Below are 21,800 nucleotides of genomic sequence, written 5' to 3' on the forward strand. Positions count from 1 at the left end.
TAGTTTAATTGACTGAACTTTCTGCTTTCTCACACATTTATATAATTGAATTGTTTCGGTTTATTACATTTTTTCGTTTTCTTTGTTTTATAGTAAAATATACATATACAAAAAATTCTACAAAAATCCGATGTGGCATACGAATACTGGACCGGCAAGTTATCTGTTTGTTTCGCGTGTGTGTGTGTGTGTGTCTTTGAGTGCGTGCGTGTGTGTGTATGTATATATATGGTATGTTTTTTTGTTTTCAACATTAACATAATTAATATTTCATTCGCTGAAAATCTTTCACAATTATATAGAAATAACAAAAAATTTTAATGGATCTCATAGTCATAATTCGTTGTTCATAGAAAATCGTCAAGTGTTTGGTTCATAGTTTGTTTGATTTTGTTTCGTCAAGTTTTTCTCAATTAATGCAAATTGATTGTGGAGATCAAAATTAGGAATAAAATTCAATGTATAATATAAAAACAAACCAAAAAAAAGAATTCGGAGAAAAATGGAATAAACATAAAAATAGTTTTTTTCTTTTTATGTTTCGTCACACAAAAACTGATGATTCTTTCGTTGAGCGTCAATTAAAGGAATTTATCAAAATGATTACATGTACATTAATTGTTGTATGAATGCGTATAAGTGTGTGTATGTGTGTGTATGTTGTATGTTTGATTAACAAAAATATATTTGAGGCAAATTCGATTTTGATTTGAAATCAGTTGAAACAAACCGAGAGTGAGCAATTTGAACTAACTCTCCACACGAAAATCAACTTAGAAAATAAATTGTTTTTGTTTCTTTGTGTTTTTTTTTTTCGTTTTTTGTTTTTTGTTTTTTAAGCGTAGCAAGACTACAAATACCCTAAACACTAAGTGAATAAACTACGGATATATATATATTTATATATATATAAAGGTATGTATATATAGAGAGACAGAGATATATGTGTATGGAATATTTTTCTTATATGATGCGATTGACCAGCGGCATCTTGCGACGATTGTAAGTGGGCGTCGGTGTTGGCTGCATTTGCACTTGGACGACAGGTTGCACTTTCACCTTTTGACCATATTGCTGCTCCAATTCACCGGCTGGACCAATGGCATAGTTGATATCAAGACGCGCACGCTTGGCGGCCAATTGATATCCATCGTTGGCATTCAAATCGCAGGGATTTAGCTCAATAATATGTGTGCCCCCATTGACAATGGATCGACGCACTGTCTCCTTGTCATCCTCAATATCGATGGCGTCGTACAGTTCATCAACCTGGTAAAAAAAAAAAACAAAAATTAGTACTTAGTTTTCTTAGACTTTTTACGTTTCTCTGCCCAAACTCACCTCAATGTCAAAGTCGCCATTCTTTTGGACAAGTAGCTCGTGCTCGATGGCCGCATTGGAGGCAGCATTATGGGTGATGTCATCTTCCGTTTCGAATTCATCGAGTAGCTCTTCCTCATCGACATCATCGTCTGCATGATATTGCAGCGTATCGACAATAGTATCTTCGAAATCATGTTCCTCCAGATCGGAGGATTCTTCAATTTCTGACTGCGAATCGAGTTCCACATCTGAATCTGCCGAGCCATGCTTCATTTCGCCACGTTCCAGAGATTCCAAATGCTCTGGATAGACCATGGCTCCACGTATGGCCGTTGGATCCTTGCGTGACCATTTCTGGACCTCCTCATCCATTTTGGTAATACGTTCGGGATTCATGGCCCAGCGACAACCCTTACGTTGATTGCCATTCGTTACGGGTCTTTCGATTTTCTCAAAGCATTTGTTTAGCGATAGATTATGTCGCACACTATTCTTCCAGCCGCTGGGAGCATTCTCAAAGTAGGGAAAATGTTGACACAGGAAACTATAGATTTCCGATACGGGCAAAGAGCCGGCACGCGAATTCTTCAAAGCCAATGCAATGAGGCAGGAATAGGAATAGGCTGGCTTTGGAAATGCGTTGCCCACCGGTGGCAGTTTAATTTTCTGCTGCAGCGGCTTCACTCCACTGTTGACCTGTCCTGCTGAAATGCTGCTGCTGGTACTTGAATTGTTGGCTATATTCACCAGATTGCTGCCATTGCTAAGAGGTGAGGAGGAGGCCACCGATGAGGAAGAGCAGGAGGGTGACGGGGGAGCCAAGACTATAACTTGTCTGCATCTGATGATGCGGTGAATTGGCCGCTGATGCAATGCTCTTTGGTGTACTACAACTAATATTCATACTGTTGTTGTTGCCCATCTGAAGTCCTCGTTTGCCAAGTTCCTCACGCTTTAGGACAATCTGTTGGCCTGTTGAGCTAATTGTTTGAGTACTACCAGGCGACTGCTTGACCAGAGATTGCTGTTTCAGGTTATTATACGTGAGGCTGTTGGCAAATGTCAGACCACCTATGCCGCGGGCCAGTTTAATCGTATTGGTTGAGAGATTTCCGCTGGTCAAAAGACTGCCGCTTTTGACCTTGGTAACGTTGCCGTTGCCATTGCCGCTGCCATTAGAGGATGTGACTGATGAGCATGAGGTGGATTCCTCCACAATGGGAATCGGTGAGCAGCGGGCTTTACGCAATTCGCTGCTCAGATCCTTGCGGACTGAATCCACGGAAGATGTTGAACGACGCTGTTGCTGCTGCTGTTGCAATACCGAATTAGTGGCCATTGTCCCTGGGACTGTAGTACCATTGTCTGCAATCACCGATGAGGACAGAGGCACCGATATCTGTTTGGGTATGTGCGCCATTACCTGCTCACGGCGCATTGATCCAGCTGTGACCTTCATTTGGGCCGGTGAGAAAGTCAAGTGGGATTTGTGATGACCCGGTGAGGCGGGCACGGCTCCAGACGATCCACTTCCTCCTCCTCCAGATTGAGCACCTGAAGTACGGGACTGCGTTGCTGTGGATGAACTCTTTGATCTCCTCGGTGATCCCAGCATCGATGAGACCGTCGATGAATTGGAATTTATCAAAGGCATCACCGATATCGGATTCACACAGGCTCCCACATCGGCATAGTAATCTGGTGTAGACCAGAAATTTGAGCACGATCCCATCCATTTGGCTGTGGGTGAAGCATGCAAAGCGCTGCTAGCCAATAGATTGTGGTTACTGCTGTGGTTAATGTTGCTTGTGTTGTTGTTGTTATTATTTATGGCCGATATAGCCTCAAGAGCATTATCCAAAGAGGAAGTATAATCACTTGAACTGCCCACAACGTTGGCGATCTCGGCACGTATATCTACATCCAACATATCCTGCATGGAATCGGATACATAAAAATCCAAAGATGGACCAGCAGCATCCTAAAAATATCAGAGAATACATCAAAAAAAAAAATCGATGAGAAAAGAAAGTTTATCATGGAAAAGACAACAAGTGAGCCTTCATTTGTTCGGTTCAACCTTCCTCCTTTAAGTGCACAGTGTCCAGTCTAAACAAGAGTTTCGTTCTGCATAAAGAAGAATCTTATTTCATCCCAAACCCATCCTAATCTCTTATCACAAATTGCAACTTGTTGACATAAGCAAATTATTTCCCGCGCTTTCTAGTTCCCATTCTTTTTAGGTTTTAGTGTGTTTTACTCTAATGAAAGTCGTCTCTGTTATCACATCAACCAGGCGCAGGGATAACATTCCAGAGCAGACACACACACACACACATGCAGAGGAAAATATGTAACTCAATCTGTTATGTCGGTATACTATGCAAGTCTGTATGTGTGTATGTATGTATTGGTTTTCATTTTCTATATGAGGCAGCAACATGATGACGAGGGATCAGGAGCAAAAGACCAAAAACCAGTTTCACGCGCCAAGGGCAGCAGCAGGAGTAGACGAGTCGATTGTGCCGAAGGAGGTGGGGGGAGGGGGGAGGAGGAAGGAGAACTGGGCACACACACACAAACACATACAACGACAAAAATAACTCATGTTGCAACACCAGAACCACAAGGCGGCACAACAACAACAACAACAAAAACAACTGCCTCAACATGTAAACACATATAGAGTTACATTCACGCAGGATGATGATAATGATGATGATGACCATCATGATGATAATGTTGGCCGGGAGTGAGTGAAGGAGGAGCGGGAATGGGTGTGGCAAAACAGACAGAGATCTCCCATCGTCTGAGAAGGCCACAAATAAACCGGATATCAGCAAAATTGAAAGTTTTATGTCCAAAGAGGAGCACAAAACCAGGCAAAAGAAGAAGAAGGAGTCTGACAATGAGATCTGACCAGAATTTTAAGTGGCGCCTCCTCCGCCTCCAATCCAAAATTCATATGTACAACTCTTTTTCTACCCATAATATATGTACATATGTATGTGGGTGTATGACTCAAAAATTAAATTTCAAATGCAAAAAAAAAGAAGGAAAAAAGAATTCACAGAAACAAGAAACAAAGATACATCCCATCAACGAAAACCAACCACCAGTAGATACATTTGTTGCTAGCAACATGTTGCCAACTACCACCAAATGGTAACAACAAAGCAAAGGGGGAGACTAATATACATACATATGCATGCCTATATACATTTGTAAGTCTGTATGTATGTAAGTATGTATGTACATACATTTTTTATGTGTCTGGCAGCAAACAACAGCAACAACAACAAAAAAGGCAAAAGAGAATTAAAGCCGTACAAAAACAACAGCAACAACATTCACACACTAAATGAGACAGAGCGAGAGCGAGAGCTAGAGCAGTAGAGTGAGAACACAACTCTGTTAACAGAGTTGCGGCGAAGCCCGAAACGAACAGAACGTTGTACAGTTGGCAACAAAACACGAAAAAGCAAAAACAAAACCAAAAACAAGCAAGAGTATTAAAAGAGAGAGAGAGACACAGAGCAAGAGAGTAGATTTGCAGGCAAGTAATTTCTCTTAAATAAAAACAAAAGCAGGAAGGGCAACAGGAAGACTGTTTATTTAAATATTTAAAATGTACAATTTGTAAACATTAAATAACCCAAATGCCAACAAAATAAATAGATAAACCAAGAAAAATATAAAATTGCAGTCAACATTAAGGAAGAAATAATCAACAATTTGATAGCAAGCAAAGTCTCTCCGTTGTGAGAGTGAAATGGACAGGTATTTGAACAATTAATCTGCCATCCTGTTAATTCTGTCAAAGTTGCAGAGCGGGAGCTCTTACAGATTCTCTGCCGACTCTGTTAAAGAAAGCAAACAGCGTAACTGTTATTTGAAGGTTATTTGAGGGAGTGGGACCGAACCTATGCCAATGTCAAGATGTCCTTGAGGCGCAGAGCAAGCACTGACCTGACCCCAACGGTAGAAATGGTGTGGAAATGGAATGTGGAGTTTCACCTCACTCTCTCTCTCTCTCTCTCTCCCTCACTCTGCTGGATGTTCCTAAAAATCAATATTTAAGCACATACACACAAACACATAAACAGCATAAACTGGGAATACAGGATAAGAAGAGATATGTATAAAGAAAAAAGCAAAAAGAGTCCAGTTTCATCTTATCGAAAGTGCCTACTTTTTACGTGTTACGAAACAAGAATGACCATTAGATAAGAATACTGGGCATAGAGTGTCCGAGATAAGAGAACTGAAAGTAAATCTTTTTCTTGTCCTTTTTTTTCTGTCACGTGTATTTCCACCTTGACTTAACTTAAACTCGCTAAGAGTCATGATATACCCAAAAAGGTTTTCCCGAATTGAATACTGAAAACCAACTGAATTAATCAGTTGGAAAACTTGATAGACAGATAAATATATTCATCGACCGCCTCTCGCACGTTTCTAAAAAAATAACAATATTGAAGAAGAAGAAGAAGTACAGATGGAAAAGGGATACCAGAAATTCTCGCCAGCCAAACACACACACACATTCGCATCCTATGAAGGCACATAACAGTCGCGCAATGATAAGTTGCATAATTTAGCAGGATATCATAAATTTGTGCACAGGCAAATGAATGCCTTTTTTATCAGCAAAAGTTATTTTTTACATATATTTGTGTATGTATCCCCTACATCCTCCCATCCATCCAACAACCTACTTCTTCTTCTGTACGGGAATCTCGTTAGGGACACACCTTTTCCAGCCTGTCATCAAACCACTGTGCTCTTTCTTCTATTACTATACCCACCAAGCCTTTATTCCCTTGTCTGGAGTTCCCTTCTTCTGTATATGAACACATCATGCATGCTGCAGCCCCAAAGCAGGCGTGGCCGGCGGTCTAGCCGTACTCGTGGTGTCCGGTTTATAATGAAAATCCAAGCGGCAATTCAAAAGTGCTCTACCTATTGCCATGTAAATATGGGCAATTTACATTTTCTATCTATATTAGCCAAAGTCAGTTGACCGTTCCACACTTTCTTTACCATTTCCAATTACAGAAAGGACTGTAAAGTGTATACGAATATCGGGGAACTACCAAAGTCAATTTTGTTTTCATTTTACTCCACATCCTCATTGAGAAGGGCGGCAGGTGTCGTTGTTGGCGTGGCTGCTGCCTCTGGTTGCCGTTGCCGTTGTATGTAATTGTTGCACTACGCAAAGCAGACCAGGCGCAAAGACAACGCCTGCCAGCTGGTAATAATCAAAAGCAGGCGAACAGCAGCTCATTCAGCCGCAGAGAAGGCAGCTGTCATTTAAAAAAGAAAAAAAAAACCGAAGAAAAACAAAATAAAATAAAAGGGAACAACAACAACAGCAGTTGCGATTCCTTTATGCACTCCCTTTTGGAGGGCTAAAGTCAATGTTTATGATATCTCTTAATTGAAATTCGAAAATCATAGAGCAGAAGGGCCCTGAAAATGGGGTAACTTCCTTGGATAATAGGTATAGGAAAATAGAACATTGGAAAACTTCATTATATGTATGTATGTATGTATCTTTTGAGCAAAAGTATTTTAAGAACATAGTTTTGAAATTGCTCAAGGAAAACTTTAGGGTTTTAGGTTTATGTTTAATACAAGAACGATATTCCCTCGCAAAATCTGCCCCCGTTATACCACGTACTTTAAAAGGGCCATAAATATTCCATTATTATTATTATATCCTGTAATCCATATCGAATCAATTGAAAATGTTCTCATATTTCGATGTGTCTCGTTTTCCAGAATTTTCCATTTTTCTTCAATTACATGCAAATCCAAACAATTTATCAATAAATAGTCTCTGTCTCTGTCGCTTCCTTTTCCTCTTCTCCCCCTTGTTTTCCAATGCTAAATGGAAAACGGCAAAGTAAATTCCCCTTTGCATTAATTGAGAGAGCATTACATTAAAAATAGAGTTTCGAACCATGATGAAATTATTAAGGGTTACGGTCTGCTATTTCTCTCTCTGTATGTGTGTGTGTGTGTGTGTGTGTCTGTGTGATAACCTTTTGGTCTGTGTGTGGCAGCTGCAACTCGGGGGTAGCTGCTGCGCTGCGACGCATTCACTGTAAGTGGAAAACAACAAACCTCTATGTAGTTGTTGTTGTTGTAAGTTCTAGAACGGAAAGCAAACTTCCTGAATCTAATTAGTTTTGTTGCTCCTTTGGCAGTGTTTGTTGTTGTATTTTCTTGGCTCTTATCAAGATAAAGTTTTGTCTCCAATAAATCACCGGATTTATAAAGTGCAGCTTTTAAATATGTAAGTCTAAACAAAAAATTGCCCACATGAAGAAAGAAAGAAGGAAAATGTGAGACAGAGAGGGAAACTTCGGAGTAAACTTAAATGAGAATAGCTTCTTCTTCTTCTTTATGCAGCTGCACTGCGGCCTGATGGCCTGCCGCGCTCATTCCTTTTCTTGCCCTCTCCTGCTCTTCTTCTCCATCTGTCTCTTGCGCACACCTTTTGCAGTTGACCTTTTTAAGTTGTGCAACGAAGCAGCAGAGGACCAAGGAGCTAAACATATTTTTGAGGCATGCATCAGCATGTCTCCGACTGCACATACACACACACACACCCCAGAAGACCATTTCTTAGGTATCCTCTTTCGATCTGCCTAGGGTGGGATTTTCATTTGTTATTTCTTTTGTCCTTTTTGTTAAAGTGTATGGTTTTTGGCTGATTTGCTTTCACCTTAAAAATTATTTTGTGCCTGCCGAGAAGCAGCACACAAATCGTCTTCTTCCTTTTGACACACAAAACGTTTCGTTCCTCATCGTGAATTGCAGCAGCAGCATCGTTTGTGTGTGTGTGTGTGCGTGTCCTCAGGTAGAAATTGTTTCTTCAACCTTTTTAGCCTTCTTTGCGTTCGAGTTGTAATGTCGCCCATTTGTAAATTACTTTATGGTGCAATAAAAACTCTGCATTTGCCTGATGACTGGGACGAGAAGACACAATCCTTAGGCACACATACAAATCGGTTTTAAATCTGCCTCAGTCAGAAATTTTTGCAGCTTTCATTGGGTTATTTTCATTCATTAAAACAAATGTGCATGATCTTTGTTTATCCCAAAAATAACATTTCATAAAATAACATATGTATGTATGTATGTATGTACAATACAAAGATAAATATTGCAAAACTGTTAAATGACTTGGTCTTTTAATTAGGCCTGTTCTCGTTCCTTGATTTTAAATGTTTCATTTACAAATAAATTTGACTGCTTAATTGGCTCCTAAATCGTTTCAAAACTATTGGAATGAATTGGCTGTGACTGTTCATATAGTAAATCCAAGTCGGCTACAAATTTATTTTCTAAGATGAATCCGATTTTGCATGGATATGAGAAAAAAGGAATGAAGTGAGTCTCATAATCTTCTGGAATCTGCAATTATACGAGGCCGTGAGAAAATCTATGCGGCATACAGCTGGGCGCTCATAATATACGACAAGTGACCACATTTGTCGCCTCCTCCCCCTCAACCCGTTTCATCATTTCCAACGTTCCCATCCATACATCCATCCGAATGTTCTTGTGCTGGCACGTTGAACTTCGTCTTGGTTTGTTTCAGCAACAAAAGTTGCCGAAACATCGCAATTTCAATGGAAGTGGGGAATAAAGACAGAGACAGAGAAAGAGAGCTTTTTGCCTTTGCTCTGCTCTGCTGGTCTGCTGCTGCTACCCTCACCACGCTTCGTTTTGCGATTTGTTTGTTTTTCTTTGTTCTTCTGTGTTGGAGTTTTCGCATGTTGCATTTAACAGGCGCACATGCTTTTGGGGGGTCTTCTTGGTCTCTGGGATCTCATTGTCTCATTTGATAGTTAAAACTTTGCAGGAGGTCAGGTCAGGGTTGAGAAGATGATGATGAAGACGATGACGATAATGGTGGTTGTCGGTTAATGGTTCATGTTCAGTCCTTAAATCATTAGGGTTAAAAATATAATAAAAAATAATAATAATACAAGAAGAAACTGAACCGAAACCGCCACAAGGCGGAACACATACACAACGTTGGCCTTCAAAATGAGCAGAAAAAAGCGCAAGAAAAATGAAACTTTTACACAAAGCGCCTAATACCCTTACGCATTAAAATTGGAAATAATAAATAAATAAACGGGATTTTCTGGCTAAACTTTAATATTCGAGTATCCAGACTTTCGATTAATGTGTTGACCATTAAAATAAGTCAATAACAAAAAATGTAGACGAATATTTAAAGTTTTATGACAAATTGTTATTGAAATTAAATATACACCAGAAAAAAGGGTACAAGAATTAAAAAACACGAAGAGTAACGAAAAGAAGAGGAGAGCAAAATTAAAACAAAAACTCAACAACATCCAGCAACAACAAAAAAGTAGTTAAATAATTGCCAAAGACATTTAACAAATAAATATGTGCGGAAAAACTTAAGCTGAACAAATGTCATCGACTCGCAGCATGTTGCGAAAAAAAATTGAAAGAGGAGAAATGGAAGGGACTGTGGAGAAGGGCATGGGAAGAGCAAGGAGGAAATGCCGATAAGTTGGATCCCATTGTGGACTAACAGAGCTCTGTTATATTGGGGGTCGGTCTCCATTCTAGCCAAGTTAATAACCAGGCGGCGATGGCCAGACGCAGAAGAAGTATAACAAACGAATTGTAACAATTTTTCCCTTTGTTCTTCTTTTGCCTTTGCGCCATATACCCGTCCTCTTCCCCCTTTTCATTCTCCTTCCGTTTGCTGCTCTAATCAACAGAGTTAGAGCTTAACGATCAAAAGTAAACAGACCGACATACAAACACACACTCACACTCCCGCACACACACACTGGCAGTTTTATGCGCAAAACATATTCGCTGTGCAGTAAATTGAAATTCAAAAAAATAATACGTTACGGCGAGAAACTGCTTGTGAGAGCAAGCGAGGTGGCATACCCAACCATGCAAGGGGAAAGCATACGTGCAAGCAGGACAAAAAAGTTCGCCATAAAAGAGAGAGACAGAGCCTTCTCGCCAGTGGTGGGTTTTCGCAAAGTGGGGTCACGTCGACAGGGAGGGGGACTGTGATGAGTATCAAGTGCGGAAATACTAGGAAAAAAAACCCCAGCACACACACAGACACACTCTGTTACAGCGAAGCGAACGTTAAATTTGAAAATAAACGATAAAGACAAGGCGGCAAGCTTTTTGTGTGTGTGTGTGCGTGTGTGTGTGACAAACTTCAACCGGCCGGCAAATGAAATGTGTGCAAAAACAAAGTCAACTTATTAGCTGTTGCCTTTTTTGTGTGTGTGTGTGCCTTTTTTTTTTGTTATTCTTTGTTATTAAACAAATACTTACCGCATATTTGTTGAAGAATCCCTCGTGTATGCTAGAATATTCCTCTAATTCAAACATTTTTGCCGAATTGCGATTCTTTTCCAAATTTTGTTTTGATCAAATTTCTCACCACTGCTTTTCCCATAAACCGTTTCAAAACCAAACGCCGTTACTTTTTCCTTCTGGATTTTGTTCTTCTCTTTCTATCTCCTTTTCCTGGCAACAATTTTGATTATTATTAGATTTCTAATTTATCTCCAACTTCATTTCAAATTTATTTATCCGTTGCACAGGACATTGTTCTCTTTTTATCACTATCACACACATGCAACGCGCACAAACTCAAGTCGTTTAAAATTTCGTTCAAAAATTATATCTTCCGACAACCGACCGCACGTCTGCCCACGAAGAAAACAAAAACAACAATAAAAAACATGGCGAAATGAATATTCGCCACAACAATAAAAACGTGTCGAAATCAATTCGCTCAGCGAAATCAATTCGCCCAAGCCGTTAAAAATATGAATATTCGCACACTCGCCTCATACCGATGATGCCAACATCGAACAAAGGAGTCGAACTCCGATATATTTTGCTCCGATAATGTCGATTAATCGATATATTTTGCTCCGGAATGTCGATTAACCGATAGGTTTTGCTCCGATAATGTCGATTACGATAGGCTTATCGATACAACTTGCGCGCTCATACGAAATTCGAAAATGACTCAATGTGACCATCGAACACTTTGCCAGGGGGGATTAGAAATACTTCTCCCAATCAGCATTTTTACGGTATTATTTTGTGCCTACACTTTGACACTGGGATCGGATTTTGTATTTTAGAGTAACTTGGTCTGAAATGTTTAATGTTCTATGCCTATAGCTTCATTTGTTGTAATGAATGGATCGGAAGTTGATTTACCAAATAAGTAATTTTTCTTTTATAAGAGTAATACAAATGATCCTGCAAGTTCCATTCTACATAAATTTCATTACGATTGACTCAATTACAAAAATAAGCTAACTAAAAATGAACGATAAGGATAACAAATTTCAGATTTCAATACTCTTTATAGGACATTCGAAAAGCACAACATATTTCCAAAGTTATTAAATTAATTCAAAGAAATTAAAATACTGCGAACGAAAAAAAATAAATTTATTCAAGCATATAATGCGCTTTTCCATACAATAGTTTTAAAACGCACTCAATCACTCAGATTGAATCTAGTGAAATCATCGATTTGTTTTTACAATAAACAATTAATCAAGGATCAATCCTTGGCGTAATCTTCACTTCCGCTACAATTCTTAACTATTAAACTGGCATGTTCCATTAACATAAAGAAAATTACAAAAAAAAAATCTGTAAACGATTTGGAAAATAAACAAATAATTTCAAATTGAAAAATAAAGAATTAAAAGTAATAAAGCGATGGGAAAACTCTACACCTTGCGGCTTAAAACTCGATTCTTAAAGCGTATTGCCGCATCTGTAGACGAATTGGGCTTTCTGCCTCCTGCTACTCCACTTGAACGTGCTGCTTCCGGCGCTTTTTGCTTCTTGGCAGGCCGATCCTTTGGTGTTTGGGCTACCTCTTGGAAGCAACGTTTCTGATTTTTTGGAGTCGGAGGCATCTCTTGGAAGTATTTTGAAGTTGGTGTGCATGGCTCCACACGCATAATGCCCGATCGGGTCTTGATTAGCTCCAAACCAGCCCTTGGTGGAGAATCATCCCTGTAGACATTCACATAGCCTGCATTGTTTTTAAAGCGTTCGATGGGTTTCTGATACGAATGATTCTCTTCATCGGAACTCTTAATGGGCGACACAATTGGCTTTTTATTCTTTTGGGTTTGCTTTGCCGACTGTTTGTCGTTGGCCTTGTCGGCCTTAGCTTTAACATTTGCAAACGATGGCTGTGGTGATAGCTTCCGTGCCAAGGATTGTGGCTAAAAAAAGAAAACAAGTGAAAAATCTATACACAACATAATAATATCTGGCTGTTACCTCCTTTTGAACCAAATCTGGCGCCAAGAGTGCAATGGCCCGATCTACTGCCTTTTGAATAGCCTGCTTTTCGCCTGGCGCTAGACGTTTGACTTTCTTTTTCGCCACAGCAATGGGATTGGGTTCCACAGTCTGACTAGCTACTGGTAAATCCTGGCGTTGTGGTTTCTTCTTTGGTTTTTTAACACCATTTGCCCGAGCTGCTACTGCCTGTTATTTGCAAAATGTTGGATTAAGTATAGTTCAAGAAATTTTCAGTGTATTAACTAACCATTTTTTTTTGTTCCAACTTGGCCTGACTGGCAGCCTGTAGTAAGTCATCACAATATTTCATGTAATGATCAATACTCTTCTTATCGGCTGGAGTTTCAACGGAGTTCGTTTCGGCAATAATTTCCTTCGTCTTCTCTTGCTGCTTTTCTTTGGGCAAGGTGTCCATTTCCGGTTCTTTTTGATCAGGGCTCAGTTCAACTGGTTGTAACTCCTCCTTAAGGACTTCGTCCTCGGCAGTGCCACAAAAACTTTTGGACAAACGTTGACGTTTGGGCAGTTGACGCTGTTTTTCGGCCATCACTTCCATAAAGGACTGCGAAGGATTGAAGTCATGCAACACGCGTTCACTTCTTCGTTTTAGCTTTGGCTCCTTGTTGGCCACCAGTTCGGGACTGGGCATATAAAGCGATTGACGTCGAGCTTTCTGCAGAGGATTGAACATTTTTTGCAAGTGGCTTAAATCACTAGATGCCAATTCAGCCAATAGGGCTTCTTCTTCGTAATCGCGCTTGGCAGCCGATGTAGACGGTTTAGGTTCCTCAGCCACCGTCACCGCCACTGCCTCCGCTTCCATCTGCGGTTCCGACTCAGCGTCTGATACATCCTCCACAGTGGTATTCACTTCAATGGTGCTTATTTCCAAACGCGATGATGTCTTATTAAGACATTCCGACTTGCTAATCTCATTAAGAAGGATTTTGCGTGAAGATTCCAATTCAGGGTCATCGTGCTCGTTGTCCTCAATGCTATCATTCAGCATTTTGGCCGCCTCGCTTAATTTGCTGGCATTCGAAGAGCAGCTCTGACTGCTGGTGGCCAATTTCTCGGGCTCCGGTTCTTGAACATCCTCATGCTCATCACTAGAGGAATTAACGACCATTATGCGGCGACGTTGTTTTTTGTCTATCGAGGTTTTAGAGTCGACCTCCTTCTCTTCAAGCTCATCAATCTCCCAACAGAGTGGTTCAATATCATCCACATCTGCCGCTTTATCCTCTTCTCCTACATCATTATCCGAAACTATAAACGAATCGTCCGACTCGTCCTCGTCTCTATCCGATTCAATTGTGTCCTGGCTACCCACAGATTCACCATCGCATGGAACTTCATTTTCTTCAATTTCGCGACGCTCAGAGCTGTCCATGGAATCACCCGATTGATAATTATCATCTGCAACCTCTACTTCGTTATCAACAAACAAGGACATATTCGCCGCCTCAGCATCTGAATCATATCCATGCTGCTCTTCTTCTTCTTCATCATCTTCGTCGTCATCATTGCTGACTAGACGCCGAGGGACAACATTCGTTGAAGGCGATGGCGCAACTGCAACTTGTACTGCTTCAACCAAAGGTTTAATGGCATCGATTTGAGCTGGCGGTTGAGGAGTAGACTTGGACAAGGAGATCTCTTCCCCTTTTTGTATGGGAGTCGAACTGTGACGAGCTTTTAGAATTTCTGGCTTTATGGGGGTATCCCGCTCCTTCTCCATGAAACTCTTAATCATTATTGTTGATAATGGGGGCTTTTCACGAGATGGAGTTCTTGGAAATTCTTTTGCTAGACCGGTTCGAAAACCACTTTTTGTCTTTTTTTTCTCATCTTCATCACAATCGGTATTAAAACCAACGGTTTTTTTAGGCTCAGTCCTGTTTTCAGCCAAAACATCCGGCAAACGAACATTGCTGGGATCAGGTTCTTCAATATTGGAAAGGACTTCGTTGCCATTGGCTTCTGTTGGTTCCATTTTATTTTCATCTTGCTGGTCTACAGCTGGAGCTGACTCTATAGAAATATCAGCATCGATAATCTCCTCGAGATCATTTTCCTCCTCAATATATACTTCTTTTTCGGATTTCGGTGGTTCTTCATTCACGGATTTAAAAGAGCTGTCAGAATCGGCTACTACGATCTCTTTCTCTGTAGAATCGACCTCAACCGAAATAGTATCCTGCTCGGTGGAAATTTCATCAGTTTTTTCGACTACAGTTTCCTTAACGGATTCAATTTGCTTGACAGGTTTTTCATCAAGAACCGAATCCGAAAGTTTACCAATGGAAACATTTTTATCTCCGCCGGGCTCGTTTTGAACATTTTCAAATAATACTTTGCTTTCCTGCAAAACGATTTCCTCAAACGATTCCGATTTCTGCTCGTCTGCAGCCATGCCATTATCAGCTATTGATACATCTAATAAATTATTCGAGCTTGTTGCTTCAGATTTATCTAAAGATGCTTTTTCCACATGTTCTTTTGTTTGCTGGGAAACTTCTAATGGATTAATTTCATCTACATCCATGGGAGTAACTTCAGCGGATTCGTTTTTTCTTTCATTCTCCGCCGCCTTCTGGGATATTGTTAGGGGACTTGTGAGAAGTGTGCAGGAAACTTCGTTGACTTTCACAACTTCTGTTGATTCTTTGCTTCCTACACTCTCCACCGACTTCTGGGATATTGTTAGGGGACTTGAGAGAAGTGTGCGGGAACCTTCGTTGACTTTCACAACTTCAGTTGAGTCTTTGCTTCCTTCACTCTCCACCGACTTCTGGGATATTGTTAGAGGACTTGTGAGAAGTGTACGGGAAACTTTGTTGACTTTCACAACGAGCTTGGAAATTCCTTGATTCGGAGTGTTTTCAGATACCGGTTCAGTAGCTGTTTTTGCTAGCTGCTGCTTTACTAGAGCCGGCGAGACAGTTGCTTCTCTGTTGTTAGAAGGAGGAACTGGTGGAGTCTTCGACATGGAACGTGTTACACGCTTTTCTCCTGTGGGTGTAGGCGTCCGGGAAATTGGCTCTTCTTTTATGTTGTTCGAGTCCTCTTCTTCCTCGTGTAGTGGCAGCTGCTTACGAACCGATTTGGCTGGAGTACGTGCAGGACGCTTGGTAGCCGATGCACTTGGCGTCGTCGGTTCGGGAGTCTCTCCACGTGCCATCGATCGACGCGTGGTGCGTGTCGGCGTCCTTAAATCGATTGTGGCTGAATTTAGACGAGTTCTGCGCAACGGGCGCGGCGAGGCCGTGCCTGGAAAGATCAATGTTTGGTCAGACCTAGCCTAGTTGATTGACCAATACATATGTATGTACCAAGTACTTACCGCGATCAGGTTCCAAGTCAAGTTGCGGTGTAACCGGTCGGCTATCAGTATCCAGCACCGACAGACGCCGGGCGCGGGCTCGAGTAACTAATTTCATAATTGTAACAAAATTCTTTATTAATCTTTAAAAAATAACATGTGCTCCGTTTTGTATTTGAAACACGTTACAGTTAAATCAAATTACAAACTAAAACATGGAGAACGAAAATGCCGTTGGATTCAATTTCAAACGGGACGCACTAATTCCGTTTAAAGTGTGCGTAACAGCGTCTGTGTGTGTGTGTGTGGAACTAATGCCAATGCATTTGTAAAAACCATTGACGCAAACATCTATAAATTCTGTTGCCTTTATTTTTTCGACTTACCTCGCAAGCCGTCTGTACTTTCCATATTCTCTTCCATCTTATTAATTGATAAACACAAACTTTAATTATGTGAGACAAACTTTTGACGAATTTAGATTAGGACGAAATCACTGACGCGCCGAATTTCACATGGAATAATGATATTTATCGATAACGGGATAGTCGATGTATGGGGTACTCTTGCCTTACAACAAAAACTGCATTCTAATCAAACGGCCATATACCATAATTCCATACCAATCAAATAGTGGAGAATAGATTATATTTAGATAATAAATTATATATAGATAATAATAACGCTGAATTTTTATTGGGGTAATTATGGTATCTTCGATAACGCTGAAAAATATTTCTCAACACTGCATTTTACGGTAATCGGTCAATCGATAAACGATATGTATAACTAGATGATAGGGATGAGTGCGCGCCAGAAGTAAACACGAACCCATCTCTAATAGAAGGGCATGGCCAAACACAGCGGCTTTTTGATATATTTGCAGGTAAGAGGTAATTTTTAAATAACTTAACTAAATTTAACTGTCTAATTCGTCTAAACTAAGGGGCTTGGAGATGTGGCACCTGATGCAGCAGCTGAACAAGTGGCCGACGCAATCGAAAAGGAGGTCCGTCAAACGGATACAGGCGGCGGCGGCTCTGGCACGTGTATTAACCAATCCACCTTGAATGTGAATTTCCGTGTCTACTATCACATAGTCCACAAATATGGACTAGAGGATAAGCATTTCCGAGATTTGCCAGAAAGGTTAAACTATACGGAGACGAATCTGTTCCTAATGTTACAGTCTATGCTTCTGACCGAGCATTGGTCGCGCTTAGACTGCCAGCTTTTAGAGGGGAAGTGCCTCGATTCGATTAAGGAGGCTCTAGAATTCAATAGTTCCAGTTTGATGGCCATCCTAAAAGCGACAAATTTGCTAGTTAAAAAGTTTCCCAAACTTGAATTGTTGCCCATGAAATTGGACCATTTCTATCAGTGTCTGCAACGTCAAAGTCAAGCAGTGGGCTCCCGGGAGGAGACCCTAACACTTTTCAATCATTGTTGCCGACAAAAGAAGAGAGCCTACTTCTATTTCCATTTGATTATGGAATTTTGGCCATGGACTAATCGAAATAAGTATTATTTACTTAGTGGCATACTCAATTCTCATCCGTTGAACGAACTTTTGGATGCATGTGGTCACAGTGAAGTGGGATTCTTTCAAGGATTACGTTTGAGTTTGAGCTATAAAGGTCTGCGGGCGGCTAGTCAATATCCTGTGAAAAGCTTAAGCAACCAGCGTTCTGCAGCACTTGTGAGTCTGGCAGTGGATCTTTTAGTCAATGGAAGCGTAGCTGAATTGCAAAATTTCTATAGCCAATGGTTCTTGCGGATACAAGAGCGAGATGTGCTCTTTCAACTGCTACAATCGAAGCCGGAGATTGTGGAATTTCTGGCCAGTTCAGAAGCGGCACGTACACCGAGTGAACAACTGCGTCTGGTCTTGATCTTTAGCATGTTTGCCAAAGAGATCTATGCGGCTTCTAAACTACATTTCTTTAAAATAAGCACCGAATTGCTAACCAATTGCCATAGCTTCGAGATGGCCACACAGTTGATGGTATTTAAGTTCCTGGTCGATAATCTAACTAATTTTGCTGTTGAAGATTGTCTGGAATTCTTTAATGTGTTCATTGAACGCCATCGAAATGTGGATAATGCTGAATTTCGGAATACTTTACTTGGCAAAATGCCAATAATTATCAATCACACGGCCAAGCATTACAATCGAGCATTGAAAGTGGATCATTTATCTGGCTATGATGCCCTCGCTGAGAATATTAAACGTTTCTTTAGCCAATTGCAAGAGCTTATCCAACGAGATGTGAAAAGTGATATATATCAGCCGAAAATATTTGCTCTAAAGCTATTAGAAATTCTCAATAAATCTCTCTATGCCGAGCAGGTGATAAAAAATACAAAAATGTGCAGTACACAACAGAATCAGCAACTGGGTGCTTATCTCTTGGAGTCGAAAGTATTTCAGCCAAAACTAGTATCCGATCAATTATTTAGCTGTCTCAATGATCCCCAAGGATTCGATGATGCCCTGGAATTAATAGTCTCCTTGCTGCTCCAGCTCAATCATATTGATCCGCAGTTGCCTGTGGAACACTGTATAAAACTCTGTCAAAGTTCGGAAGTAGATGAGTGCTCCTTGGTCTCGCTGTATGCCCAATTGGCAGGCGATCAATCATCGCATTTGTATGACCAATGTGTGATGGCATTAAATCAGCAAAAGAACTTATATCTAGATGATCCCTTGCTGGCATCAAAATCAAATGGAGGACATATTTTTGGCTATCTTGTGGTTTTGAATGAATTGGTCAAAGCAAATATTACGATAAAGGGCTCATTTTTGGAACTATTGTCGCATCTGGAGGACATTCTCAATGGCATTTTGCGGTTTCTCAATTTGGCCAACATCCGAAATCAGGCTGGCAATCAAGAAGCTGCCGCAGCAAGTTTTCAGGATATGGATGAGAGCCTACAGCTTTTAGTTAGCAAAAGTTCTTATAATATTGGCGAGGAGACGGCGGAGAATTGTCGAAAATATTTACTCATGAGTTTCTGGTTGACTTTAAAGGTACGTTCCCATAGAAAACTTGAAGAAACTTGCAAAATCTAATCTAATTTTTCTTCTTATTGTTAGGGCTGCTGCGACTTGTCTACTAGTATTGGATGCTCATTGCTCAATCCCCAGGCAAAGGTCAATTACGAAGCTCTTCAGCGTTGCCTGGATATTAATGTGGCGGTTTTAATTCGCTGTCGTCATAAGGGAGCCATTGAGGCTGCCGGTTTGAGCATAGGTCGTCTGACAAGGAACATTACACAGTCTCTAGATAGTCAAAGTCAAGGATTCCTGATGTTGCACGAGTGCTTGGACAGGGAATTGCTCTCAGACAGCCGGCAGGTTAGCACTACTCGTCGTGGTGCTGGATTTGCCATAATGTTCCTGCATATACTCAAAAATGATAATCCTCGTCAGCGTTTGCTATTGCACAGGGCGGTGCAACGTATTTTACAGCGCATAAGCAATGCAACCACCGCTGATGGTAATTGTGCAGGCAATCACGATCGCTGGGAAGCCTTGGCTCTGCATTATCTATGTGTTTTGGTGCGGGATACCGAGTTAAGGCCAACCATGTCCAAATATTACAACGAAATCATGTTGGTGGCCATGGAACATATTGATCACGCCGAATGGACTATATCCAATGCTGCCCTGCAGCTATACGGGGCCAGTTTGGGTAAACTTGCTGGCCAGCGTCAAGCCACTGAATTCGAAATGCCTTTAGCATGGGAGCCCTGTGATCTGAACTATGACGAACTCTCCCACTTGCTGCCCAAAGCCAGCGAGCAAATGCTTCAATCATGCCAAAGTGAACAAGTTACTACCTCCTCCATTATTCTATTTCTGGGATTTCTTTCGAAAATCGAGCATTTACGGACATCTGGCGATAGGGAACTCTTGCCGATGCTCCACAGCTTTCGACGTCTCAGTTGGCAACTGTTGCGTCACAAGTGTGAGCAAGTTCGCCAATTGGCCGCCACTTGTTTTGTGCGCTCTCATGAATTCCGTTGCGATTTGCCAGCCGCCTTGTTGGCCACTGCCAAAGTGGCTGCCCGCCTGAATGAGGACAATTTCTATGAAGGATTGCTTTATACCCTCCATGCTGGGGTGCTTAAGTTGCAGCATGAGGCTCGTCATGTGTGGACGGCTGAATCGTTGGATAAGTTTCTCAGACGTTTGCTCGCCACACTGGAGGTTACTGAGCAAGTTCGTCGTTTCCAGCCATACACACTGAATGTGTTATTGGAATTGTCGAGGCTTTTGAATGCTAAAAGCGAAATCGACTTGGTTCAACAACTACTTAAAGAGGCTAGTCAATTGGATTCTGCTTAAGTTTAGTTCTTAGTTTTATATATATTTTTTAATCCAATCAAAGGGGTCTAACTAATTACTAAGTAGCTGCAGCTTAACTTGGATTCAAATTTGCATTGGATCTGTAAACATAAGTTTAGTTCTAAGCACAAAATTTAGCAATATACCTACTCCATGTAAGGGAGATGAAAAGCTTGTGCATTAATTTATTGTATTAGTAATAGTTAAATACTTCAAGTAATTTAAAAAAAAAAAGTGTAATACAACAAAAAACAGTTTTGTATAGTAAGGCAAAAGAAGGGGAAGAATTCTCATCTCACTGGGTTGGTCTTTCTATGATATTAGCATATATCCTGCATTGACAAATAGATCTCATCAATGGCCGTTGAGTCCATTTTTAAATTAAGACAAGTTTCAGCTTAAAGTTCAACTTTACATCATGTAAAAATAGATTCAAGAATGTTTGTGTGAATAGCTCATATCATATTTTTGTCTTCTTTTTTTTTGACACTTATCCTTTTCCTCTAAGGACAAACACACAGCTTGCCAGTCATCGATTTGCCGGGCATAAATCAAGCGAAACTGGCGAACCAACCACTCGGATATGTCACTAACACTTATATCAAAGCCAATTTAATTTGATTTTCGGCACTTGGGCACACATATTCCCAGTTCAGTTGGGAGTCCAACTTCAGTCCAGTGTGTTAATCATATTGATGGCCCCTGATGTATCGTTGTCGATAAAACAAAACAAGGACCAACGGTAAAAAAAAACCACAACTCCCCAAAGGACCAAAAGAAGGGGCTGAGACACATCACACCCTGGACCACATCGTTTAACTAAGTGCGTCATAAAAAACCATGTCCAGGGGGTGGTTGAATCGAAGGATGCCCATTCCTCTATTTTTTATATGTTTATATATATTTGTGTATGTCTAAATATGCCAGGAGATATCCTGACATAAAGTCAACTTGATGACGACTAAGGCAATTTAAGTCTGTGATTAGATTTTCGTTTTTACTGCAAAAGCAACTCGGTACAAAAGAAACTATTCTTATTTCCTTGTAGAGGGTATTCCGATGATCATCTTGAGAAGCCAAATCGATATGTCTGTTTGTTTTAATCTCACAATCCTAATTTAAACGAATGAAGTGAAGAAGAATCTTCCTTTTCCAGTTCATTAACTAAATCAAAATTAACCAAAAGTAATTGTTCTTATCTCCTTCGTCTAATCGAGCTAAGAATTTCATAACGTTGATTGGCTTTTCAAAATATTTGTTATCAGAGATTGATAGTGATTATCATTTCATGCCTTACGGGGATTTGCCCAGAGGTGGTTCCTAACATTTTTCCCCCAGTTTTGATGATTTACTATAGGGTTTCGAAAATGTCAAGAAAATTGGATTCGGTTGAGCATATAAAAAGCTCCTCTGGCCAAGCAG

General features: G+C 40.5%; 3 protein-coding genes across 3 annotated transcripts; 1 reads left to right on the forward strand and 2 right to left on the reverse strand.

The window, feature by feature from the left end:
• Window positions 1-442: 442 nt before the first annotated feature.
• jumu (jumeau) lies at window positions 443-11,085 on the reverse strand. The gene is given in 4 exon segments (XM_068299471.1): window positions 443-1,269; window positions 1,342-2,115; window positions 2,117-3,304; window positions 10,687-11,085. Coding segments are annotated over 4 exon segments (2,325 nt in total). The 5' UTR covers window positions 10,744-11,085; the 3' UTR covers window positions 443-963.
• A 717-nt stretch (window positions 11,086-11,802) lies between these two features.
• LOC137584191 (protein slender lobes-like) lies at window positions 11,803-16,567 on the reverse strand. The gene is made up of 5 exons (XM_068299459.1): window positions 16,414-16,567; window positions 16,049-16,135; window positions 12,950-15,975; window positions 12,679-12,888; window positions 11,803-12,620 (listed from the first exon to the last, which is right to left on the reverse strand). Exons 1-5 carry the CDS (start codon window positions 16,448-16,450, stop codon window positions 12,114-12,116), a joined length of 3,867 nt encoding a protein of 1,288 aa, XP_068155560.1. The 5' UTR covers window positions 16,451-16,567; the 3' UTR covers window positions 11,803-12,113.
• A 259-nt stretch (window positions 16,568-16,826) lies between these two features.
• LOC137584193 (uncharacterized) lies at window positions 16,827-20,836 on the forward strand. Its single transcript, XM_068299460.1, has 3 exons — window positions 16,827-16,913; window positions 16,974-19,058; window positions 19,125-20,836. Exons 1-3 carry the CDS (start codon window positions 16,878-16,880, stop codon window positions 20,376-20,378), a joined length of 3,375 nt encoding a protein of 1,124 aa, XP_068155561.1. The 5' UTR covers window positions 16,827-16,877; the 3' UTR covers window positions 20,379-20,836.
• The last annotated feature ends 964 nt before the right edge of the window (window positions 20,837-21,800 follow it).

This window comes from Drosophila tropicalis, unplaced genomic scaffold (assembly GCF_018151085.1).
Source record: "Drosophila tropicalis isolate 14030-0801.00 unplaced genomic scaffold, ASM1815108v1 contig_878, whole genome shotgun sequence".
In the NCBI taxonomy this organism is placed as follows: domain Eukaryota; kingdom Metazoa; phylum Arthropoda; class Insecta; order Diptera; family Drosophilidae; genus Drosophila; species Drosophila tropicalis.